This window comes from Rhinolophus sinicus, chromosome 14, assembly GCF_057876585.1.
Source record: "Rhinolophus sinicus isolate RSI-liver-muscle chromosome 14, RSI-T2T, whole genome shotgun sequence".
Lineage (NCBI taxonomy): Eukaryota > Metazoa > Chordata > Mammalia > Chiroptera > Rhinolophidae > Rhinolophus > Rhinolophus sinicus.
Genome location: NC_142514.1, coordinates 92090417 through 92117661, shown reverse-complemented (window position 1 = coordinate 92117661; position 27245 = coordinate 92090417). Strand labels below are relative to the sequence as shown.

Below are 27245 nucleotides of genomic sequence, written 5' to 3'. Positions count from 1 at the left end.
TGGGATGAACAGGCTTGGAGAGGTTCAATAACGCATCCTGGTTCATGCATAGCTGGGCCAGGTACATGACACACGTCTCATTTAAATTTCATCTGCCCACCCTCCCTCTTTGGTAGGTGTTGTGATTCTTATCTGAGGCTCAGGGAAGTAACTCACTGGCTCTCTGTGGAGCCTGGGGGGTAGGTAACTAGAGGGAAAAGCGAGCATTCCCTGTGCACTGGTGTGTGGAATCACACAGAGTACAGCCAGCCAGCGAGGGAGAAAGGTACATCGAGGCTCCAGGCTCAGCTCTGCCTCAGTGACCCATGAGTACTCCCTCTGATACTAGGTTGTCTCATTTGTAAAAGGAAGTTGAACAAGATTACACAGGGGATCAGAGGATGCCACTCTAACACGTGCCACGTTGGTGGGAGGACTGTGTTGAGCCGAAGGCAAACTGAGAAACAGCAGACACAAGAATAGCTTTTTACCCTCCTCATGTCTGCTTAAAGGCAGGACGCGATCTTTCTTTGTGGAGGTGCCCCTCCTTCCTTCTCCTATACCAAGAAGAGGAGAATAGAAAACTCTTATCACTGGGGATGGCACCGATTTGAGTCCACATAACACACCTCACTGGAATAGCCCTTATTTTCCATTTGTTTCCTCCACATATTTACCTCTCCACAATTTACCACCCCTAGAAGCCTTAACCCTTCCCTTTCTCTTGTCACTTCTCCACAAATTCATTGCTCTTTGTTAAAATGGTATATAAGCTCTCAGGTCTAACGGTTTCTTTGGGTTTTTACTTCCTTTTCCGTGAGATCTGTGTATACTTGTATATAAAAATTAAAATATTAAAATCAAATAAAATTTGTATGCTTCTTCTCCTGCTAATCTTTTGTCAGTTTAATTTATAGGGTTCTAGGTTGATCCTAAGACCATAGAGGAAAAAAGTTTTTTCTCCCCTATAGTTGTATCCTCAAAATAGTAACATTTCATAATGGTGTGATTATTTTTGTCATAATTATCAAAAAGAATATTTGATAATATCATAATTATCAGAACAAAACGTCTGTACAAAATTTAGTGGTAGTGTTAAGATGAGCTCAATCATACAAGAGGTAGACTTTTGAATTTATTCTTTTGTCTGAGAATATTGGCCCTTTCTAGCCCAGAGTTGCTATTCTACCAAGAGTAACCAGATAGACAACCAGGGGCAAGAGAGAGCTCAGGGTAGGAGCTCCAGAAAGAGGGTTTGGGGGTCCAGAAGGGCTCAGTACAGTAAGTGACCCCTAGATACGGCAGAGGTGCCTGGTGAAGGGGTGGGGAGAGAACACATCACCAGAGGGAACAATACGGTCAAGGGGAGAGATTGCCAGTCATTCTTTAGATGACACAGTAGCTTTGTATTATTCCCACTACAACTAAAATTCATGTCAGCCCCCTGCCAATCAGGGTTTGGCATCCTTTAAAACTCCTCCCCCAATTTTGATAAAAATAAAACTAGTATGTTTTCCCCTGCCTTCCTCCTCATCCCCAATCTGATAACCCAGCACCATATGCACAGCGTTTGATGAAGACAGATGATGTATGATCTGTCTTTAAAGACTGAGTCAAGCAAGCTTTGCTAGGAAGCTTTGTTTCCTGTTCACTCCCCAGGTACTGCCAGCCTCCCAAGCCCTGGCCTCAGCCCTCCTGGGGTGAGAGTCTTGGCTTTCCAGCTCATAACACTTGAGGGACATATGCACAAAGGCCAGCCTCCTTATGCTGACGTATGAGATTCAAAATGACTGTATCCATGAGAATCCACCTTCCCTCCTCTTGCTTTCCCATAAAAGCAGTACTATCCAAGAAAGACAAACTGGAGAAGGCAGTGGAAAGAGCAGAAGCTTTGAAGTTGGCTGGGATTTCCATTTCCCAACTACCAACTCTGTGGCATTGAGTGAGGTGCTTTGCACGCTCATGCGTGAAATGAAATGATGATAGGTACGATCTGGAAGACTTGATGCGAGAGTTAAAGGAAATGATGATATAAGACACAATGTGTGGCATGTTTGCTCTGGAGTCCTGAAACAACACAGTAGTATAACAATTCAGGGACGGAGTTCAACAGCCCTGTGGACTAGTGGGGGAACCATCCACAACCATAACGTAGGCTCTAACAAAATGCCCTTATAGTTCCAGGTGACCATGATAGAAATGAACTTTTGTAAAGGCTTATAATTCTCATGAAGGTTGGGGACTTTCTGCATAAGAATGGCAACTTCCAAAGTGACTGGATTTCTACCCAGTGTAAAGGCAAAAAAACAATTTTCAAGGTTCCATGTGAAAAAGGATGTGACAATTGCCATAGCAAATATATAATGCAACAGAGTACAATACTTATGAAAAATGGGGGCAGACTGGGAAATGGGGGGACTGAGAGAGTTTCCCACGGTATTTGTGGTTTTGATGGAATCAGTTTGGAAGGGACACATACGGTATTTGGAAAAGCAGAAACAGAGGCAGTATAGGTTTTAAGTAATTATATTTAGAGTAGTGTTTCCATACTGCATTCCTTCTTTAAGCATAAAGTTGAGTGGCCAGGAGCCCCCTCTTTTATGTTCCACATGCACATAAGTATCATCATCACTTCTGCTCCCAATGGCATCTTCCAATCATTTCACACTACAGAACCACCAGCTGTGAGGTCAGGGAGTACGTGGTTCTGTGAGCTCTTAGTTCTGAAGGAAACGTGTGCAGGACATACAGCACTTTATAATGAGAAATGTTCCCCACGTGAGGCCAGAGAGAGGCTGACCCGATTCACAGATGCCCTCCTGAAGGCCAGTGGGATAGAGTTGCTCAGAAAGCATTCCCTCATATCAAGTTGAGAAGGAACATGTTAAACACAAAGGATTTAAAGTTTAAAAAATTTCTGCCATTGAATTACAATTTTTATTTTGTTCAAAAGATTTTAGTCCCAAAGACTACCTTTTATATGGTACAAGAGGCTGTTTCAAGGTGAAGTTTTGAGGGCACACTTGAAGCTCATTTTTATTTATGACAACTGTCAGACCTCCCCCTCTCTTTGGTCCAGAACATAAAAACACAAAAAAGTCATCCCACTACTCCATGTTGGATGTGATGCTGTAGTCAGTCACTGGTTAATCATTTCTGTGGTATCAGGAGACATTCAAATGTAAATGCTGTCACACAAAACAACCCCAGACATCGTGGGTAAATGTTCAGCCAGCACTTCTGATTCATGTTGTGCAGCATCTGACAAAGTTGACAGAAAAGAAAGAGGCCAAAGAGCGGAAACCAAATGAACAATTCATTTATCATCGATGGTGACCAGAGCTTTCCTGCCAGCATGAGGGTGGGGTGCGAGGTGGGGCAGAGGGAGAGACGCGTGTTTGGCAATAAAATATAAAGCGAGAAGAATTCCAGGCCGTTTTACCTTCTCCAAACTTTTGGGATGTAATTCAAGTGATGTGCTTTATGCAAAATAAATAATGTAAACTTGAAAAGTTAACAGATTTTCAAAGAAAATCATCTAACTTAAATCTCCATGTACTTCTCTCATTTCATAAACAAACCCTAAGGCCCAAGGGATTAAATATATTTTGATTCATGGTTAGAGGAAGCAATCTGTCCAGTAGAGTTAAGAAGATAATCCAAGTTTAGTAACTCCTAAAGTAACATTTTGTTCCCCTAGGTAAATAATATGGGTTTAAATACTAGGTGTGTCTGTGTTAAAAATTATTTTTAGTCACCATTTTGTTCCAAGATGTAACCTTGAATTTCAAATCAAACCCATTATGGCTTGATATTTTAAAGATATGTGTCTCCTTAACATAATTCAACTTCAAAAAATTATTGTGTGGCTAGCAAATTGAGATAAAGCAAAATTGAAAGGAGCATACCATTTCATTTAGTCAACCAAATAAACTTAAAATTGAAATGCAGAATAAAGTACAGACCCAGAAACTATGAAAGCGAGGCCATCCTAGGTCATCCCCCCACTTTTTGATCTTCCTAGATGCAGAGGTCCTGGAAGCTTCTCAAAGTGTGGTTTCCTTGACCTCTGAGCCAGACTCCCCTGGGGCCCTATGCCCAGACCTTCAGAATCAGATGCTTTCAGGGTGGAGCTGCCAGAAGCCAGAGTTTAACTGGGGGCCCAGGAGATTCTGAAGCTTGAGAACCTTTACCATTAAGTGTCAGCAAATGGCTGCAATTTTTCACCCCCCTCACACCAGCATCATACAAATAACACCTTCACCTGCTGGTGTTGGGGAGGGAAAACTTTATCCTCTTTAAGTTCAGTCACTGGGGGCCTGTGAGTTAAACTGAGAAAGACAGTTTAACAAGAGAAAAGACAAAGTTTATTGAGGAAGCTTTGCATGGCAGGGGTGCTCACAAAGAAAGTGGCTGAGAGCAGTGGTTAGAATTGGGGGCTTATATACCATCTTAACACACGGGGGGAGGGGGGGGAGTTAGGATTTCAAGGGACAGTAAAGGGTGGAAAATGATGCAAAATAGATGAGCGAAACTAGTGGAAGCTAAAGTTTGTGTTAGTAACGTCTGTTTATGCAATTTCTCATCTCTGGTGATAGAAGTCATGCTTTCCTCCTGAAGTTATAGGGGGGATTATTACAGTTGCGTTCTTCTGGAAGGATCTTGTAGGCAGTCAGCAGAGAAAGCCTCTTCTTGCATCTACTGATTCTCAAATGCCTTCAGCTCAAAATAATCCTCCTGCCACGGTGGCATACTGTGGACCCCTTCATTAGCAAGCAGTCACTTGCATCACCACATTTATTCCTAACCACATCCTTGTAGTGCAAACAAGAGTTACTCCTATTTTCCAGGGTGGTCCCATGAGGTTGGTTACCAAACAGTCCTCAGGTCAAATGGTTTCTAGCATCCAGGACTTGAATTTATATCTTTTGATCTTAAACACCAGATTACCCTTTAAGAACAAAGCAAACAACCTCAAATACATACCCAAAATTCCTCCATTTAAACATACTATTTTCCTTTTAGACATCGCTTTTCAATAGACTAGTATAATTTATCACCATAACCATTAAGGAGACCAACCCTTAATAAGCTAAGCCTATCAATGAGGGTTCACTCCAGTGTTTGCTGAGACACAATTAAATACTCAGCAACAAGCCAACTGTCTAAGGACCATAGGTTGCTCTTCAATTGTCCATCTGCTTCCAAACATAATGACATTGATTGATGACCTCAGGGACTAGGGTGCAGTTAAACCTAGTGAAGAGCTAATTATTGTCAAACACGAGTGACTACCAGAGAGCGACTCACACACGCAAGAGGGAAGAAAAACACTTCATTTAGAAAAGAGCAAGCAGAAGATACAAGAGGGCAGAAGAAAAAACTTACATTCTGTAAATATTTCGTAAATTTTAGACGTGGTTCATTAATTCCTAAGATCTTTTAAGGGGATATTTGCAAAGGAATGGTACACAAATTAGAATACACAGCACTGTCTGGGAGTAGCATTGGAGGAATATCCTGGTTTCTGCAGCTTTTTCTTCCAGAACTGTACCGTTTAATATGGTAGTCACATATGCCTATTTAAATTTAAATTTAAATTAATTAAAATCAGATAAATTAAAAAGTCAGTTGTTCAGTTGCATTAGCCACATTTTAAGCATTCTATTGAACAGTACTGATCTAGAATCTGATGTTGAAATAAAGACACTTTGCCGGCACTCTCAAGAATATCTAAGTAGGAAGGAGGGGAACTTAAATTTTTTTTTAATAAGAAATTTTTCAAGTATATTGATAAAATGTAAGAAATACAGAACACTTGTGTGCCCAACACTTGGCTTGGTCAAATATTTACATTTACCATGTCCCCTCCCCCAACTCTTTGTTTTCAGTGAGGATAAGACATAAAACACGTGCAGAAGCCTTGTGGGGATCCCTTTGCTGAGCCCAATACACGCTTCACTGAAGAGCTCCAAGTGTACGGATACAGGCCGTGATGCCCTGGGACCACACAGCACAGAGCCTCAGTTTCCTGGAGAACTAAAGACTATTCTAGAATGTTTGGAGTTCCTTTGAAGGTTAAGGCAAAATTAATTTGAAAGCACAGAATGATACAAAAAGATCCTTTCTCTAGAGGTAGAAACAGAGAGCGTGTCTTAAAGAACCAATTTCAAAGTTTAAGCACAAAAAAATAAGTAATCATTAAGTAATCACAAACTCCTTCAATATCACTGGTCCTTATAACTTCAGAAACAAGCTTCTTGGAGTTGAGGGGTTTCCAGAACAAGAAGCAAAATCACATGGGAAGTGCTGTTTTCTTGGCAGCTACGGGAGCCTGGGCTGAGGTAACACCTCTCTATTTTAAGTATCAGGAAACAAGCAGAACTCTCACCGAGCAAGTTCCCTTTATTCAAAGAAAATAGGCATTTATTGTCCAATACTTGACAAAAGATTCACAGCCATCTGTAATAAGTACGTCCTTATGCCCAAATGCTGGCTTTGTTAGAATTATTTACGCTCTTTCATTTAGTGTCACTTCTGTTCTCAAACCCAGCAGACTCCAGGCATCAGCGTTTGGGGAATTAGCACACAGACGTGTTTCAATGGCCACAGAGATTCAAATGATTGAAAAATAAAAGCAAAGCCGTGTTTGAGCTTGTATAGTCCGTCTTCATTCATCAGAAGAACACAGTTTCTTACAGGGTAACCACTCACTTTTAAGTTATAATGAAAGTACATGTAGGCTACATTTTAAAAAACACTGTGCCTTTTGCAGGTCAAGAACTGGGACTTTATTGATACTCAGGATGGCATGTCCCATAAGGTCTGAGCTGCTGCCTACAGAAATACATTTCTACTGTTATCTAGAAACAATGCTGCCCCAAATAGTCATGTAATAAAAGTGGCCTTACCGATGCTAAGCAGATTTTGTTTTTGTTTTATGTTTATAACCTGCTGTACATGCAACTGAGCCTTTCCCCTTTATTGGTATCTCCTTTTCTCTAAAGTGTTAGTCTGCTGTGGCCTTCTTGGGTACTGCATGACCCTGAATTGACATGGTATCCACGCTTGCTGTCAGCTGTTCTGTTGCTACAAAAGGGCTTCCACTTCAGCATTTAAAATGTTCCACTTAAAACTTATGGTCCCACTGAAACTTTCCCCCACTCCAGCTGCTCAAAGCCAGTGACAGGCTCCTCATTGTTGGAGGGCATGCAGACCCCCCAGTATGTGAAGGATGTCACCTTGACCTGCCAGAGCTGTCTTCTCCCTAAGTTCCAGCTCTACCTCTCTGCTTATCTCCTTGCAAGTTTCTGCCACACCTAAAACTCCATACCCCACATCTGAAACTCAATTCACCATCGCCTCCCCTGACCGCACGTCAGTCAATCCCTCCACCAACTTCCTTATGTCTGCTAATGACTTACACATCCCTCAGTGCCCCCAGGTCGAGAGCCTGGGCGTCTCTTCCTTCTCCCACCTGGACTCAGTCTTTGGGTTCAGCAAGTTTTCTCCCTACAGATCCTTTGAGATCTGACTGTCTTCCCTCTTTCTACCACTATTGCTCCAGCTCAGGTGGGGTCCCTTCCTTCCCCCCCCCATCTTCTGCCACACAGCTTAAGATCATTCCTAAACAATCACGTTGCTCTTCAAAGTCTTCTCTGGGTATCCGTTCCTATGTTAGCTGGGTTTCCAGCACCTCCTGTTCCTTGCTGAGCTGTACCTTCCCCAACACCTCCCAGGGAGCCCACATGAGCTCACTCATTCCCATGCTGTCCCTCAGACAGTTCATGTTCTGTCGTGTCTTTGCTTATCCCAGGCCTCCTATTACAAATGTTCTGCCTTTGCTGCCACTCAGGATGAATGCTAACTTACCTCTAATGGCAAAACTGTAGCTTATGGAACTCACCTACAACAGAAATCCTCAGTCAGACCCTTGGGGAACAGGAAGCTGTGCCCCAACCATGGCACAAATTCCCAAGTGCTGTGGTCCTCTGTTTGGATCGCTTGGATCTCTAAAGCTGTTTCTCTTCCAGACTCTTTAGTAAGCAGCATCTGCTCTCACTCACAGTGCGTGCTGGAACCTGGTGACTCTTCGATACCATCCTCCTCCTCCTCCGGAGCCTGGCCATCCTCTCCCCACTTGTCCCCAATCGCCTCCTCTTCCTCTTTGCCTGCCCCCACCCTGGTGTGGTCTGCTGTTACCACCTGCCCGGCCAGCTGCAGTGGCTTCCTCAGGGCCCTCCTACCTCCCAATTTTCCATCTGCACTTCAGCTAAAGTCATCTTTTTAGGACACAAATCTGGTATTATAGGTATTATTCCTCTAATCCCTGCCAGAGACTCCCATTTACCCAGGACACTCTGTAGTCTCACTGAGGCATGGCCGAGGAATTCCTATGTGGTCTGCGCTGCCCGTCTCAGGCCGTGGTCAAGCCCTTCATTCTACTGCTCAAAGGCCAGGCTCTCCCAGGCTTGGGAAGTGTGTGGCTGATGTCTTTGCCTGGACGCTCTTTTCCTGTCCTGCCCCTGGCTAAGCCTCCAAGTCCCCACATGAATAATGTGTTGTCCCTGCTCCCTCATCCAAATCAGGCCTCTGCATGCTCTTTCATATACCCATAGACTCCTCCTTCACAGCACTTGTCCCAGCTGGGGGATACATGTATCCGATTATCTGTATAGTATCTGTCTTCCGCCCTAGACTTAGGGTCCAGGAGGAAAGAGATATTATTTTTATCTTCTTTAATACTGTATCTCTAATCCTCAGTGCCTGCACATTATAGGTATTCTGTGCTTGTGGAAAGAAGAAAGTAGGGAAAGGAAGGAGGGAGTTCGTTTCTGACCACTGCCTGGTACAACTACTCCAACTTATGGGGTCCTAACTTTATTTATTCTCTTAGTTTTTAAATTACAGGTAACATTCAATATATTAGTTTCAGGTGTACTGCATAGTGATTAGACATTTATATAACTTACAAAGTGATTTCCCCTGATAAGTTTAGTACCCCGCTGGCTCTATACATAGTTACCACCATATCATTGACTCTATTCCCTATGCTGTACTTTATATCCCCATGACTACTTTGTAATTGCCAAGTTGTGCTTCTTAATCCCTTCGCTTTTTCACCCAGTCCCCAACTGCTCCTAACCCCTAATCCGGCAACCATCAGAAACAACTCCTCTATATCTATGAGTTTGTTTCTGTTTTATTTGTTCATTGATTTTGTTTTTTTAGATTTCTCATGTAAGTGAAATCATATGGTATTTATCTTTCTCTGTCTGACTTATTTCACTCAGCATAATATCCTCTACGTCCATCCATGTTGTCACAAATAGTAAGATTTCATTCTTTTTTATAGCCGAGTAACATTCCATTGCATATATGTACCACCTCTTCTTTATCCATTCATCTATCATTGGAGACCTAGGTTGCCTCCGTTTATTGGCTCTTGGTAAATAATGCTGCAGTGAGCATAGGGATGCATGTATCTTTTTGAATTAGTGTTTTGGATTTCTTTAGACAAATATCCAGAAGTGGAATTGCTGGGTCATGTGGTAGTTCTATTTTTAATTTTTTGAGGAAACTCCATACTGTTTTCCATAGTGGCTGCACCAATTTGCAATCCCACCAACAGTGCACAAGTGTTTCCTTTTCTCCTCAGCCTCACCAGTACTGGTTGTTTGTTGATGTACTGATCATGGCCATTCTGGCAGGTGTGAGGTGATATCTCATTGTGGTTTTAATTTGCATTTATCTGATGATTAGTGATGTTGAGCATTTTTTCATATGTTTATTCGGGTCCTCTGTTCTTTTTTCATTGGATTGTTTGTTGTTTTGCTAATAAGTTGTATAAGTTTTTTATATATTTTGGATATTGATCCCTTATCAGACATTTCACTGGCGAATATCTTCTTCCATTCAGTAGGCTGCCTTTTTGCTTTGTTGAAGGTTCCTTTGCCTTGCAGAAAATTTTTTGTTGGATGCATCCCAATTGTTTATGTTTTCTTTTGTTTCCCTTGCCCAAGGAGATATATCCAAAAAAAATATTGGTAAGAGTGGTCACAATTTACTGCCTATGTTTTCTTCTAGGAGTATTATGATTTCAGGTCTTACATTTAAGTCTTTAATCCATTTGAGTTTATTCTTGTATATGATGTAAGAAATTGATCCAGGTTCATTCTTTTGCATGCGTCTGTCCCATTTTCCCAACACCATTTATTGAAGAGGCTATCTTTACTCCATTGTATAATCTTGCCTCCTTAGTCATAGATTAATTGACCATATAGGCATGAGTTTATTTCTGGGCTCTCTATTCTGTTCCATTGATCTATTTTAATGGATCTATTCCATTGATCTGTTTTAATGTTAGCACCATGCTGTTTTGATTACTCTAGCCTTGTAGTATAGTTTGATATCAGGCAGCGGTGTGATACCTCCAACTTTGTTCTTCTTTCTCAAGATCGTTGTGGCTATTTGGGGTCTTTTGAGGTTCCATATTAATTTTAAGATTATTTGTTCTAGTTCTGTGAAAAATGCCATTGGTATTTTGATAGGGATTGCACTGAATCTATAGATAGCTTTGGGTACTGTGAACAGTTTAACAATGTTATTTTTTCTTTTTTTTAAATTAAGGTTTATTGGGGTGACAACTGTTAGTAAAGTTACATAGATTTCAGGTGTAGATGAGGGTAAAGGGAATCAAATATATGGTGATGGAAGGAGAACTGACTCTGGGTGGTGAACACACAATGTGACTTATAAACAATGTTAATTCTTCCTATCCCTGAGCACAGTATATGCTTCCATTTATTTGCATCTTCTTCAATTTCTTTCTTTATTGTCTTATATAATAGTTTTCTGAGTACAGTTTTTTTTTTTTTTTACCTCCTTTATTAAATTTATTCCTAGGTATTTTATTCTTTTTGATGCAATTGTAAATGGGATTGTTTTCTTAATTTCTCTTTCTAATAGTTCATTATTGGTGTCTAAAATGCAATCAATTTCCGAATATTAATTTTGTATCCTGCTATTTTACTTAATTCATTTATTAGTTCTAACAGTCTTTTGGTGGCTTCTTTAGGGTTCTCTCTATCCTGTCATCTGCAAATATGGACAGTTTTACTTCTCCCTTTCCAATTTGGATGCCTTTTAATTCTTTTTCTTGTCTGATTGCTGTGGCTAGGACTTCCTATGGGGTCCCAACTTTAAACCAAGGTCTAAACTCCATCTTCCCTGGGGCAGTGGTTATATTTCCTATGAGCTTCTGCTTTATCATATGTCTGCAAGGGTGTGCTCTGGCTAATTTGTGGCCATCTGCTTAGAGTGACAACAACAGTCTGGATTTTCTTCATGCTCCTCTCAGGATTCTTTATTTAGCTAGGCCACTGCTTGGTTACTGGCTCCCATCTGTGCATCTAAGGCATTAGCCTAGTTGAGTGCACACATAGGGCATTAGCCTAGTTGACATTATGATACATCTTGTATTCTGCATTTATGAATTCAGCAATCTTCTGAGTGCCTGTCATGTTCTAGATACTGAGCTACGCGTGGTGCTTTTCTCCACTCCCAGGACTCCCCTGCCCAACACCGAGGCCAGGTACCTCACCACAGTTCGCTCACTCAAAATCTAAATGGGAAACTACCCAGGGAAAATATGGCTGCAAATATTCCACTTGCAAAGTGTTACTGAACCTGACATATAGCAAGGGTCCTTGACCATGAGGAGACAACCCCTCAAAGCCAGGGCAGGGTAGAAGATGTCTAGCGCACTTTAGATTCTTTGTTCCTGAGAAGAAGCAACTGATATTTTCCTCCTTCACCCTTAACCTCAGCCTTCATCACCACCCTGGAAATAGAAACTAATCATTCACTATCCCTTTAGAAGAGTAAACATTTCTCCCTATGGGTAAACAAGAAAACCACAAGCATCATCTGAGCAGGAGAACAAGGAAGCATGAGGTTCCTTCTGGTTCTGCCAGCACACCTTTTCTCTACCAGCTTGTACATGGAACGTTTCCCACTCATCGGGTCAGAAGCACCCACTGTCCTCAAGGCTACTTGTGTCTGCTCCTTCATTCCTTTCTATAGAGACCTTCAGAGTTGGAGAACCCAGAGCCCTCTAGGAGCCTGCCCCTCACCACCAGGAAGCACAGGGCTGAGGCTTCAGACTGTTCAGTGAGAACCCCCAAACATCTTTGTATCCCCTACCTCTCTTCTTCGTCTCCACACCATTTTCTAGAGCTGGTCCAAGTCAGAAACCTAAGATCTGTCTCTCCCTCCCTCCCCCCATCACTATCCTACATACCAGAAGACGGTTCAGCCCAACTGACTGACCACCAAAGCACAAAACCAAAGCCCAGCGCAGCCCTCTGTTTCCTGGAGTTTCTGGGACCCTCTTTAGGATATGGGTTATCCACAGGGCATCCCCCATGGGCCCTGAATTATTAGAGCTCTCAGAATCTTCCTTCCTTCCTCCTCCTCCACCTCCTCACAGCTTGGCTTGCAGTTAGACTAGCAGTCATGGTTGGCATGAGTTGTTTGTATCAGATTAAAATGTATCATCGCTCTTCCCACACACAACTGTCTCCTTACTTGGTGAAGAATACTGAATACCCAATCAAGTGTTTTAAATAGTACTGAGTCTGGGAGACAAAAGAGCAGAGAGATGACGACAAATTCTTGTTACTACTTAGAAGTAAGCAAAACATGAAAGCAAAAACTTCACATTTAGTGGGTAGGGGCCCAAATAACCCAATATCCTAAGAATACATATTTGCTGTTGCTTCCATCTCTCTCTGGCTAAAGACCCAGGAGAGAGAAACTATGTTAGGAGTCTTGATTCTTTTCATACATGAAGGAAGGTAATCACACGCACCTCTGTCCCCTCTTGTTAACTAACAACATTATCACTCCATTGATTCTGAGTCTTTGTGTACCTTGGGGGCCAGGGAGGGCCCTGGCTGATAGAAAATTCTTTCCAAGTACTCAATAGCACAGTGAGCCAGTACACACACACACACACACACACACACACACACACACAGCTCACACAAAATAAAAGTTTCATGATACAGTACTTAACCTTTATTATGTGTGATACACTAAATTCTATTCTTTTTCTTTTAAAATGCAAATGGACTTCATAACTAACTAATGTGTTATGAACTGCAGTTTTAAAATACTGCTTTAGGGTATGGTTCAGAATTGCTTCTCGGCCTTTTTGCTAAGATCAAGTGTAAAGCAAGGTTCAAAAAACTACAACTCATGGGCCAACTCCTGCCCACTGCCTGCTTTTGCACAACCTGCCACCCATTTTTATTCAGCCTGTGCACTAAGAATGGTTATTTACATTTTTAAATGGTTCCAAACAACGAAAAGAAACATAATATTTCTTGTGTGAAATTTATGAGAAATTCAAATTTTAGTGTCTACAAACGACGCTTTGTGGGAACACAGCCATGCTCATTCATTTCCAGATTGTCTGTGGCTGCTTTGCACTAGAATGCAGCATTGAATAGCTGTGACACAGACTGGACGGCCTGCACAGCCTGAAATACTAAATTTCTGTCCCCTTACACAAAAAACTTGAGGACATGTATTCTGATGCTTTCATAGGTGGATGCTTTCATGGATTATCTGATCAGTTTGTCAATTTGGCTGTCAGAGCTAGGATATTTTAGTTTTACTTTAGTTTGTAACAGAAAAATGAGTAATGTCACTTAAAGAATGCAAATAGTGATTTTTATTACAAGAACAGATTCCTCCAGGGAGGCTCAGCTATCTTCCATCAGAGAGAGAACACAAATGGAATTTCAGAGTGTGGGGAGGTGGCCCTTCTCACTCATGTATAACAAGGGCAATGACCTAGTATCATCAAAAGGTATTTCAAATTTTAATGCTCTCCTCTTATTGAGGCATTTAATTTACAATGGAAGAGAAAGATTGTTTTCTTTTTTAAACCCATCGTTTTGCATTTAGTAACTTATAATTGCAAATCTGCATTCCCTCTACATAAAGTAACAATAGGTTGATCAGAACAAATTTCACTTAAAATTCAAGAAACTAAAGTCAGATGAAAAGTACCCTCAGAGTGGCTGTAAAAAAAGACCTGGTAAAAGGCTAATGCCATTTGTATAGAATTACAGGAAAGAAACTGAGAGCTAGAGAGGCCCCACAGCTAAAGCCCCCAGCTTTTGGGAGGCCCACACTGGATAGAAAAGAAATCTGCCAGTTAGCTCTCCAGCCGGTGGGTCTTTGTTCAGTGAAATCGGAGTACGGTGGAAAAGGCCTGGGGATTTAGCCTGTTGGGGTAGAAAACAGAGAGGAGAAGGAAAAAGTAAGGGGGAAAGTAATCTGATGTTCTCACTAATGCTGGCAGAAAGACAAATCTCAAGATTTTCTGGGGGTGGGAGAGCTGGGATGGACACTGAACTACAGACCCTGGGGTTTTGTCTGAGAACCCAGGCCAGTGTGTAGCACTGAGCCAAGTCTGTGTAGTCAGGACTAATGAGCAGTCATTGTGGCGAATAATCAGCCCTCTGTTGCTTCCCCAGCCCTATTCCCGCCCTACCCCAGCAGCTCGGGAAGCCTCCCTTCTTTGCCTGTCTTGGCTTTAGCCTAGGAACAAGCCACGGGCCACTTTGAAGATTCAGGAGCACGTCTCTTCTCCACTCCCACACTGCCCCACAGCAGCTGGCCTATGGAGCCAATATTTCTGCTATTTGGCACCAAATGGTAGCCAAGGAAACAGGGTGCTTCCTTCCAGACTGAGCCAGGAGACCCGGGCTCTACTGTATTCTCATCAAATACACATGCCCCCACCTGAGCAGGAGGAAGGAAAACAATGCCAAGGCCTGCCCAGTGCTCTGCAGATGGTGGGGCCAGCCTTAGGCGCCCCAGTTCCCCTTGCGGCCTCAGCAAACAGGAGAGCAGGAAAGCAAGAGGGATGCTCAGGGGTGATGATCATTTAAGGCCCTAGTCCATTTCCGACATCTGAAATCCAAGTTCCCTGTGTGGGTAGGGCTGAGCAGACTGCTGGAAGCGGGGGGGTGGGGGGGGGAAGCAAGGAAAAGGGCCAACCTTGGCCTGTTGGGACCACGGCGAATGGCAGGGTATGAAAGGAAATGTAAGTGCCTCTCATCCTCACACTCTGCTGGGAGACAGAGACAGAGACAGAGACAGAGAGAGAGAGAGAGACAGAGAGAGAGAGAGAGAGAGAGAGAGAGAGAGAGAGAGAGAGAGAGAGAGGAGAGGAGGAGAGGGGGAGGGAGAGAGAGAGAGACAGAGAGAGGAAAGGGGGAGAGAGAGAGAGCAAGAAAGAGAGAGGAGGAGAGAGAGGGGGGAGAGAAGGAGAGAGAGAGAAAAGGGGAGAGAGAGAGAGAGGACAGGGAGAGAGAGAGAGAAGGGAAAGGGGGGAGAGAGAGCGCGAGAAAGAGAGAGAGAGGAGGAGGAGGAGAGAGAGAGAGGAGAGGGAGAGAGAGAAAGAGTGCCAGAACGTTAAGCTTCAAGTGTAACAACGGTGTACAACAAAAGGGAAAGAAAGCCGCTTTAAGGGTTTAATTTCTACAGGTTCTGACCTTCGCCTCCATCTCATTCTCATTTTTCCATCTGTAAATCAGAAACCTCTATCGGGACTCACTTGAATCATGGAAAATGGAATCACTTGGGTCCTTAAATCATATTCTCACATTGTGTGAAAATTGCTGAAGTCTCAGCAGCAAGTTTCTTTGAGTTCTGAGAATGATTAGTGTTGCTTACCAGTATTTAAAAACAATTACAATTCTGTCATGAATCTGAGTGAGGGATTTTGCTGAGAAGGGAAAGCATATAGCAAAAACTCCTCTTGAACAACCGTTTGGAAAAATACTCCAGTCTAACATGTTGACAAGTTGAGAGCACTGCACACATATGGGAGGATGTTATTAAGTTGGTGCACAAGTAACTGTGGTTAAAAAGGTTAAAAAAAAAAAAAAATTGCCAAAACCTCAATTACTTCTGCACCAACGTAACAGCCCAGACGTCCTTCCTACTGATCACAGAACCAACCCCTGGTGATTAGCTTTGTTTCAACAGAATTCTTTGCTGAGGAGCGGGGTAAAATGTCTCACTTAAAAATGAAGGTGGTAAGTAAATATAATTACTGTACAAATATTGACTGGTCCCACAATATATCAGGAGATGTTATGAATCACTAATGCTCTACTTCATCTAAAATTGCATATAAGAACTGCTATCTTTTATCTTTTTGAAGAAAAGATGGCAGAGGGCTGCAAAAGGCATATATTTGGGGTCTTTACCAATTTGCTGAAACCAAAACCTGGTTCTCCACTATTTGAACAAAAAAGCCAAGCTCTGTCTATTAGATTCCCCATACCATAGCCAGAACTCTAATTAAGAGGTGCCTCCACCCCGCAATTCTCCCAGTTGCCCCATTTGTTCTTTTCTATGGTGGTTCATTTAAACGACTTCCTGAGTCTCCTTAAGATCTCTCTCAAGTCTTTCGGCATCGTGGCCTGGATCACACCCAACCGAAAACGCTGAGATCCTGGTGCTGGGCTTTGAAATATCACACTGCTCTGATTTAGGTGTTTATTACCCTTTCAAAATCATATAAACATCAGGAAAAAGTTCAACTGAAAACAAAGACTAGAGCTTCTGGGGTTTTTCAAATCGCCAAACCGATTAAGCGCGGCTTTCCCAGGCTGGGAGTGTGCCCTCCTCTTCCCCTTAGTGAAGCTCTGACTGACACGGTTCTTTTTGTCCCTCCTACTGCCACCCAAATGTGCCCACGTGATTTTTGCTTCCAGGATCACTGTTCCCAAGGGCCATGATTCAGGGAATCCCACAGCCTCTTTCTTAGTAGAGGCAGACCTTTCTCCTCCACTGCCGGACGTTTCCCAGGACATGACAGCGCAAAAGATGCCACGAGCAGAGGCTTCATCCAAACCATAGCCATTGATTTTTCCAGATCTCCTGTGGGTGGGGTGCTTTGCTTTTTCTAGGAAAACATTGGGAAAAAATACGATTCCTTGGGCAGGTTGACTGAATTCTCTGATGTGCTCCCTGGAGTGACAGGTAGTGAAACCACCTGTCCGATTAGGTAAATCCCTGAACGGTTTCTGTGAATGTTGATGACGACCACAGGTAGGTTTTCCTGTGCAGTGGGCATGGCCAAGACAAGAGCCACTTGAATGGCTCAGGGCAATTTCCAAACCAGAAACACACAGTCCGCTCACACGACAAGACAGAACTGATCCTTTCCCCACTAGAGGCGCCAGGGCACCAGATGGGCAAAGATACTCCTTCTGTGACACCTCACGGGTAAACTCAATAGGGAATGCATATTTGCCAAGGAGCTAGTAAGTAAGGGCCCTCAGAGACTCTCCCTTCTCCTTCCTTTTATTAAATAGCTACTTTACATGAAGGTGGGTTGGGGAAAGGAAAGAAAATCTCAGAAAGATTGAGATTCTCCCTCCCATACCCCCATTGCTTTTAGTACGTGCCTCCATCACAGCGACCACTGCACTGTGTCAGATGCCACAGTCATACTAGACACTCTGTGTGCCTCAAGGGCAGGACAACGTCCTTCCATCTTGAGTCCCAGCATCCAGCAAGCACTCAATAAATGATGGATGAACCATTTGTTACTGGAAGAACTGAAACACGGTCTCTGTTTTTCAGTAGATGCCTCATTAAGAGTGTTGGGGGAAGACAAAGAGTTGGAGGGGTTGCTTAGATTTCAATTAGCCATACCAGCTCTAATTCCCTGTTAATCAATCAAATAATTAGTGAATGTCTACAATGGGGAAGGTACTATGCTGGGCCAAGTTACCATGTAATTGGTTGCTGAATCTCATAATTCAATATCATCTTGTTCAATTAATACTTGTCCTTTCAAGTCAATTAAGAAGGTAGCTTTGTCAATTCATGGGTGGGCTAGACTGTGTAATAGAAAAAGTAATGATCTGACAGTCAGAGGGTTACAGCATTGATTCTGTTCCTAAAAGCATGAAGCATTTGGATGCCTTTGTTCTGTACTTTTTCCTTTCAATCAGAAACAGGAAAAATACTGAGGCTTCCATTATTGAGTTTACAAAAAGAAAAAAAATAATAGTGCTTCTTGACCTATACTATAACACAGTAGTATTCAAATCCTTACCTTTGCGTTTCCACCCTCCACTCACTTAGAAATGGTTCCCTCTCTTCGTGGTTACTGCCCTCGCCAATCAAAAAAATAATTTCCTTCCTAAATAACAACTATATCTCTTCACCTTCATAGTGTGAAAATATGATGAACAGAGAGGCCCTAATTCCATAAATTTCCACATCTTCAAACTGAAAATCAGAAATAAGAGTTTCAGAGGAAAGAGATTAACTTACTGTGTACAGTAAGAAACCTTTAACATCAAATAAAAAATAGGATGAATTTCCTGTTCATTGATTCCTCATACCCTATATTTAGCAACATGGCAGTCTTGCCCTAGTTACACACACACACACACACACACACACACACACACACTCACACACCCCTCTCTTACCATTTGTACAATAGAAAGAAAGAGAGCAGGAGTTGCTGGGCAGAGAAGTTACTGTGTGAAGGAGAAGTCCTGGCAATGTTATTGTACTGTGAGTTGGGCTTTCATCAGGCCCTCACACCCCACTCCCTACATTATCCCCACTCACAAGCTACAGAGCTAGGTCACTAGTTACCCAATCTCTCCTTTCTGTGCCGTCCAAAATTTAATTTCAACATGGAGGAAACAGAACCACATTATTTTCTGGCTCATCTACTATACTCCTTTGCTATTTCTTAAGTCAAGGCCGAAGACCTTGTTCAATCTGAGTAACCCCAGCTATCAAACATTACTCTGCTCTAGCTCATTCCTTCTACTCATGTCAACATGAAGGAACCTCTCAAACTTAATGCTGAGTTCAAAAAAAAAAAAAAAAGAAAAGGGAAGTTCAGAAGCACAAATGCAGTATGATACAAAGTCTATTTTTAAAAGGCAAAATGGTACGATCCAGCATTCTAATACTGCTTAGGAATGAATACAGAAGGGTAAACACTAAAGGAAATTCATGGAAATAACAGACAGCAATGCAGATGACTCTGGAAAGAGTGGGGAGGAAGACGACGTGGGTAAGAGGGTTGGACTATACTAATAATGCTTTGCTCTGAGTCTGGGTAGTGTGTACACAGATATTTGATGTCAGAAATATTTCATAGTTAATAATAAAAGAAATCAAAGCACACATGTTGCTTCTGAGTGCCTTCTGTAAGCGTGCCAGCCCTTGGGATTTGGACTGCTGGCTACTGGAAATTTCAACAGGAAATGGTGAGCAACTAAACAGTTGACAGAATTGGATCATAAAACAGTGTATTAAATCCTGCCTAAACGCCTGCAAGGTTGAAGGGCTACACTCCCATCTTGAAGATGGCAGTAACTTTCTCAGGAAGGGGCAATCTCAGGGGAGTGATCTTGGCAGCCTCTCACTTCCTCATCTGCTTCTGGAAATACAGCTGCCCCTAAACTTAGCCATTCCATACCACCCTCCCATAAGCTTCTCCATTTCACTGGGCAAATCATCTCAAGACATAGGAGTGTTTATTTTAGAACTGAACCCACTGGCCAGGACCCCATCTGCGTAGGACATTTCTTCCCAAGTCTGGACGCCTGTTGTAACCGTGCCATCTTCCTCCTCATCAGCTCGCAGTGAGGACTAGGTGGCTTGGGTCTCTGGGTTTTGAAATCAGGCCTGTGATATCAACAACTACACATGATAAGGGGCGCAGTTACACCCAAGCCCTTCAAGGCATGTTTAGACACATCACCTCACCAAATCCTATAAATAAGGATATCAAGTATTAGCCCCATTTCTAAGATGGACAATGGCACCTTCAAAGGTCAATTCATGGACACAGTGATGCCAAGAGCTACCTCTAAGATAGGCACAAGCTTCTAGTTTCCAACCACTGTGACAAACCTAGAGGCTCTGGCACCTTGGCACACACAGTCTTTAAGCAGACGACCTAGCAATGCAGCCTGGAAGACAAAACCAAAACAGGACAAGGAACAAGGCAGGCACTGTACGAGACACTCACATCTTGTGTAGTGCCCACGTCACATTCCCAGAGTCTCAAAAATTCAGCAGCATTTAAATGCCATGGGAATATTTACCATTGTTTTTGCCAAACAAATCCTTCCTTACCTTAAGCAAAGGTCAATTGCACTGCAAAACTGCCAGCACAAACCATTAGTTGGGAGGACTTGTCACAGCCTCATGAAATCTTTGCCAATAATTATCCAGATTGCTTCTTATGTGTAAGCAAGTGGCTTGGCAATAGTACACAGATATTCCCCTTACCAATCAGCATGGGGAAATCACTCTAAGCACAGAGTAGGGCTGTTTTTCTTAGCTTCCTACACGCTGCATTAGCTACAGATGTCAACTATTTCAAAAACGGAACTCCATATACTGGAGGTTCTTTACCTCTTTCTAAACACTGAAAAGACATTTAAAAGCATGTCATAAATAAAAATTTAGAACTGATCTTTCTGGTTACCAATGTAAAAGTTTCTTGAGTTTAGTAACTGAGTTCTTATTCAACATCCCATGCCCAGCTCTCAACCCAGAGAAAACCCTGAATAATGGTGAATAAAGAAAAATGGAAGGATGGCTATGCATAATAAATGTGCCCCATTCACTTATTTAGAAAGGAATTTGCAGTAGTGCTTTGTCAGGGGAGATGCCAAAATGAGTAAGCTGCACTGCTGGCCTCAGGGGACTGACAGTCTGATGGAGGAGACTCATGCCTATGAGACAAAATGCACTGGGTGTGACACCCGTAACTGGTGTGACACCTGTGCTGGGAGTGCAAACGAGGGAGTGACCCTGGGGATGACTTCTCAGAGGAAGCAGCATTTGAACTTGACTTTAAGGGGAAAGTAAGTAGGACTGTCCTTTCTGTGGGTGATGGGGACAGGATGATGGGGAGGGGGAGGAGGGGGGCGGGGAGGAGAGTTCCCAGCAGAGGCACTAACTCCTGGAACAGGGCCTGTGCAGAAGAGGCTGAGCAAACGGTTTGGTTATCAGTATCAAAGGGTCCACAGGAGGGTTTCTGTTTCATCAACCAATGACAACACCAGAAGGAGTCACAGCTCTGATGAGGAAAATGAGAGCAGGAATTGCCTTTGGGAGGCTGGCGGCATTTGCAGACATTGCCGATTCAAAGGGAAGCTTTACCTCCCCTTGGGTACAGTATCCAGGGTGGCTTTTGCTTTCTGTCCCCCCACATCATCTGAACAAGGTCCCCACACTGTGGTGTTTCTGCGTCAGGTTCAGCGTCCCTTCCTTCCCATCTCCCCACCCCTGTGCACCTCAGTCACTTAGGATGACAGGAGGACAAGGAGTCCAAGTTACACAACTGCAAAGAAGAAAACTTTCGTTCATTTGGTGCCACACAGAGGCAGGTAAGAGGCAACAGAGGCCACATCCAGAATCACAAATCATTTCAACAGCAACGGATGGGCACTGAGAAGGGGAAGTGAGGAAAACAGCACCTGAGTCTCATCCGACTCCAGGGCAGTGCAAGCACGAGCATGTCACTGAAGATTCGTGCCGTTGGGCAGGTAACAGATGCTGCTGAGTTAAGCTAGCGGGTCTGGCACACTTACCTTCCATCACTGAGTGCTTCTTTGCAGGTCACACACATTGATATTATACCTACCTGAATAAGGATCTTGAGCACAAGTTTAAAACAAAATGGAAACCAAAGCAGATATACAGATCGCCAATAAGCATGTGGAAAGGTACTCAACACCACTAACCATGAGTACAATGCAAATACAACCCACTGGGAGATACCACTTCACATCCATGAGGATGGCAAGAATGTGGAGAAATAGGAATCTTTGTGCACTGCTGGTGGGAACATAAAATGGTGCAGCCAATGTGGAAAACAGTACGGAGTTTCCTCAAAAAGTTAAACATAGAATTACTATATGATCCAGAGATTCTACTTCTGAATATATACCCCAAATAATTGAAAGATATTTGTACACTCATTTTCAAAGTTGCATTACTGACAATAGCCAAAAACTGGAACTAATCCAAATGTCCATTGATAGATGACTGGATAAACAACACAGGGTATATACATAAATGGACTATTATACAGCCCTAAAAAGGAAGGAAATTCTGACACTGGCTACAACATGGAAGAACCGTGAGGACATTACACTCAGTAAAATAAGCCAGCCACAAAAGGACAAATACTGTAGGATTCCATTTATATGAAATACCTAGAGTAATCAAATTCATTGAGACATAAAGTAGAAGGGTGGCTGCCAGGGGCTGTAGGGGGGAAGAGTGAGAAGTTACAGTCTAATGGGCACACAGTTCCAGTTTTGCAAGATGAAAACATTCTGGAGATGAAGGAATGGTAGTGCAATAATGTAAATGTCCTTAATGCCATTGATTTGTATACGTAAAAAGGGTTAAAATGGTAAATTTTATGTTACGCATATTTTACCCCAATAAAAAAATCCCCCTCCAAACAAATAAACCCCAAAATGTAAAGCAGGCCTCTTTGCCTTTGGGAGCTCTGGCCCTCAGTCTGTGCCTACTCCACTCTACCCACATAAGGATCCTCACACGATCCCCTGTCCCTTCAGAAGAATTAGATAAACCTAATCACCGAGAGGTGGGAGTGATTCACAGAGCTTGTTGTGTTACCACTCTCAGGGGTCAAGTCCCTGTGGCTTAAAATAGAGAATTACATTCTCAGGGTCAAATTTCAGGCAGCAGCTCAATGCGTAGCAGGGGGAGGTTGTTTCAGGGCCCTTCTTCCTCCTCCACCCTGACAATCTCACGCCACAGGTTTCCATGTGTCCACTTATTCCTACATTATGTGCTTGTCTAAGTTTCAGACACTGTCCTGGTTACTTAGGAAACAAAGAGGACCATGCGCTAAGCCCTCTCTCCATGATGGAGGCAGGAGAGAGGTGCAGACAACCCCCACACAGGTGGCTGTCCTCCAACAGACTCCTGCAGATGTGGACATCCTGCCTGGGCCGAGCTGAAGGAGACTTCCCTGGGATGGGAGGAAGGGGACTCCAAGAGCTGGGGAAACAAAGAGGGGGAGCAGGGTGCATGCAGCAGCAGAGGAGTGTGAGGCTGGAGGCACCCTACGTCCAGGCCACAGAGAGCATCCATGTTTTACATTTCCATAGTTCATGTATCTTCTATTTCTATGTACTTTATGCTTGCCCGGAGTTAAATTGCTCAAATGACTTAGACCTGAACCAGCTGTGATTTAAATCAGGGCTTCCCTCCCAAAGAGGCTGCATCTCACAAAACATACCCACTGTACTGCCTTTCTATCAAAAACTCCAACCAAATGGCACTTCGACAGGGCATGATGCTGGGTCCCCCAAGCCCTCCCTTTTTAAGAAGCTTGACAATTGCTACATCATTTTTTAAATCCTTTAAAAAAGTTGGATGAATTAAATCTGTGCTAATGACTATTTCATCCCACATCCCGTCCTTCTCTCTCATAGCTTCAAGCACCTTGGGTCCCCTGGAACAGCATCACAGTGACCAGGTAAGGACCAGCATGTCAGTGATGCAGGTGTCCAAAGGTCAGCAGCCGAGCGAGGTCACAAAGGTCAAGGTCCCAAGAGGAGGTGGTGACCATGCCTGTCATCAGTTCCATTTCTAAAACTCTGGAGTTTGGGGCTCCATACTTCTCCTTCCATCCTCAATTTCATCAACAACACCTCATTCCCTTTCTACAAAGCACAGTCTTAGCACCAGTAAGCCCTATGTAATCCATGAAAATCCCTCCACAGATATGTTTCCAGTACTCTTTCTGTTGAATTACATTTTGGGGGCAATATGAAATAAAAGTTCATCTCAATAGATAACAAAAGTACAGTAAACATTAGTGAAGTGTGACATATGAGCCAATTCCCAGGCTAATAGCCAAGAGCATAAAGACACAGTCCCTACCCTGAGGGAACTGCAATCAGATACAGAAAATACCCCCAGTCCCAATATCGCACTGCCTCATGCTGTCATGCAGAGACCAGAGAAACAAGGAGGAAACATTCTGTACATCTTTCTCAAGGATTCGTATGCATATCAGCAAATTAAAGTCTCTGTAAATCTCTAACGACAACAACAAAAAGTTATCATCCTAAAGTATACTTAAGTCCCTGACCCAAAGAGTTGTTAAACAGGCCAGGGCAGTGTTCCTTCTTGGATCTTTCATGGAGCCAGGCTCCATGGCCCGCAAAAGCCACCAGACCCATCTTTTTAGGAAGGCTGCCCGGGACCAGACTCCGGGGCCAGGTGGAGATCCCCAGTCTGTCAGTTATGGACCTGGGCTCTCCTTCTCTCCGTTTCTCAGACGGGGAAGGGGGTGGAGGGGAAAGTTCTCTGCCAGCTTCTTCGTTTCCACGTGCATGTGTGAATGAAATATTAAACAGGCTCAGCCAATTAACAGCCTTTCAATGACAAAGTGCTCAGAGGCCGAGGAACTGAGTTTTGATCTGTATTCTCACTTGCCTGGCCCAACAGTCAGCTGGGAACAGTTTCCTGTTCTGTTGTTAACATTCTTCTCACCCTACTTCCCACCACGCTGGCAGCACTTGGCCAGATCTGTGCCCGCCATGGCTCCTGGTAGTCCACAGCCAGCCTCGGCAGCCTGGCTCCTATGCTTTATTACAGGTGATAGCCCCTGTCCTGAGAAAGTCTATCCAGGGCCCTTCATTGCTACCCCAGGATCCATCCTGTGGCCCACTGCCCATAATTCCTCATGGGCATCATAAATGGGCTTTCCACTCGACTGAGGATATGAGGTGCAGGACACTTAGGCAGTGGCACTTTTTTTCTGTGACTTAAGTTCCTGTCATTTCAAAACAAAACAAAAAACACAAACAGTTGCAACTCCCTTCCACCAGTCAGTTGTTTTCCTCCTGCAGACCTGGCTCACCTGTCCTCACCGAGCTCAGCAGCAGAGGAGAAGCTCAGAGAGCTCAGTCCATGTGACATCACAGCCAATGGCCAGCAGAAAGGGGCCTGTGGGGCTCTGTCCCAGGGACCAGGGCCACCAGCCAAAACAGGACATAAGACATGGCCCAAATAGGATGTTGCAGCTTCAGCAGCTTTCCTTGTCAGGGAACCGTGATGCCCCAGAACACAGGCTGAGGAGAGGCTGGGAGGGAGGAGGTGACAGGAAGGGAAGGGGCAAAGAGAAGGAATAGGCAGGAATATGGGCTCAGCGCCCACTGACTGCCTGGATGTCGGGGATCACCTTGATAAGACAGGCTCCTGCCTGCAGTGAGCCCCGGGTCCAGTGTGGGGGCCTAGCAGCCACACCCAGACTAGGACTTGGCACCCCTAGTACTCCCAGAGGAGCCTGCCTGCTTTCATCCTAGGACAATGACACTCAAAAAGGATAACCACAGCACTACAACTAGCCATTCTTGTTCCAACCATCACCATGCCCCAGGGAGAAAGAAGGGAGCTTTTCCAGGGGCGGTGGTGGGAGCCGCCTATTTTGGCCTCTGCTGGGCTCCACTTCAGCGATTACTCCACTGCCCCCACCCCTCCAGTCCTGGTCACTCAGAGGTACGAGCCTTACATTTCTGAGAGGACACAGGGACATGGGGCAGAGCCAGGGACCAGCTGACCCCAAAAGGCATCAGCGACCTAGCAGGCACAGCCAAAAGACATTCTTCAACTTGAAGCCATGAGTTTCAAGTCTGGGCTAGTTGGTGGCTGAGATGAGTGCTGACTACGTGGCCTGGCTTGTGAGCCCGGCACAGAGGACTCAGCCCAGCCCTTGCATCTCACCGAATCATGCCACTTCTGGGCATTTTCACAAGCCCCTTTGGGATGGGACAAAGATAAGGCACATATGAAGAAGAAAGTTCATTGTCCAATCCACACACAAATATGCATTATCTTTCTTGGAAATGAATGGCAAGTGTTCTGATGGTGCCACCAAACACGTGGATAGAATAGAGTTTTTCAGTTTAGAAAAACCTTCCTGCACATGCGTGCATTGGATGCCTGTAGTGACTAGGTAACACAGAATAGGCACAATTTCATTTTTTGTTTTAAAAAGCTGAGGATTTGCTCTTTGAAGTAAAGTACCCTACATTACATCGATAATAAAGTCCTCACTTCAGGACCAAGATCGAGATTTTCAAACTCCCTGGATAAGGATCTTTCATATTCATTCCCTTCTGTAAAAAAAAAAAAAACAAAACAAAACAAAAAAACCAAAAAAAGGAATCAGGGCCACTGCTGGTAAAGCACTGTGGGACAAGGTCACTCCTGTTATGGATGCTTGCACTATGTGATGAGGTCACACCTGTCCTAGGTACCCTGCTCACACTGTGTGATGAGGACACACTTGGGCCTGGGCACCTTGCTCACACTGTGAAACAAGATCACACTTGGGCTGGGTGCCCTGCTCACACCACAGGATGCGTTTACACCTGTCCCAGGGGCTCCACTCATACCACACGATTTAGTTACACTCGTTCAGGTGCTCTGCTCACAGTGTGGGAAGAGAGGCCACAGGAATGGCATTTAAATTCCACACAGAGGTGAGGGAGAGTGTCAGGAGGTGAGCCCACTGCTGCATGTTAAGGGGCAGTGCATGTAGCTCATCCTTGAAGGAGCAGCTGGAGCAGGAGCAGCTCTAGGCCAAGGAGGCTGTCAGAGGAGGAGACGTCCTACACCAGTGCCTGGGCCACCGCTCACAATGGCCCTGGAGGGGAAGTGCAGGACAAGGAGTGGCAGGAGGGTGCCGAGTCAGCCCACTGTCCGAGGGGCCTGGGTTAGCTTGGACTCTGGGGTCACTGAAAGGACCTGAAGCAGAAGAATAATGGGTGTGGTTTTAGGAAGGTCACTCTGGCTGTGGAGTGGGGAGGGGATTAGAGGGAGGAGAAAGACGTTCAGAGTTCCTGGGAGCAATCCAATACCTGGAAGCTAAGGGGAAATGAAAGGAGTAAGGGAATAAGGTGCAACTGTGACTGATGCAGCTACAGATGGATGGACCCTCTATTCCCCATTACGGTTCAGGAAAACACAGGAGGAGGCCACAAGAAACCTACCTCGGCACAGTGCTTTGAGCAAAGAACAGGATGTCCTGAAATACTGACTTCTAGATCAGGCCCCATCAGTCACTAAGTATCTCTCCTGCGTCCCCACTGTGCATCTGGCATGGCTCAGGCACTGAGAATGTAGCAGTG

The 27245-nt window shown here is 44.0% G+C and overlaps 2 protein-coding genes across 4 annotated transcripts in view; one reads left to right on the top strand and one right to left on the bottom strand.

Moving 5' to 3' along the window:
* The window catches only part of PSMG4 (proteasome assembly chaperone 4), an 82962-nt gene extending 77024 nt beyond the window's left edge, over positions 1–5938 (top strand). Inside the window, exon 3 of the mRNA XM_074335287.2 lies at positions 5871–5938. Coding sequence (XP_074191388.1) covers positions 5871–5923 — 53 coding nt within the window. The 3' untranslated portion in view covers positions 5924–5938. The remainder of the gene's footprint in view (positions 1–5870) is intronic.
* Positions 1–27245, bottom strand: part of SLC22A23 (solute carrier family 22 member 23) — a 182934-nt gene that overhangs the window by 67917 nt on the left and 87772 nt on the right. The gene's annotated exons all lie outside the window — the stretch shown is intronic.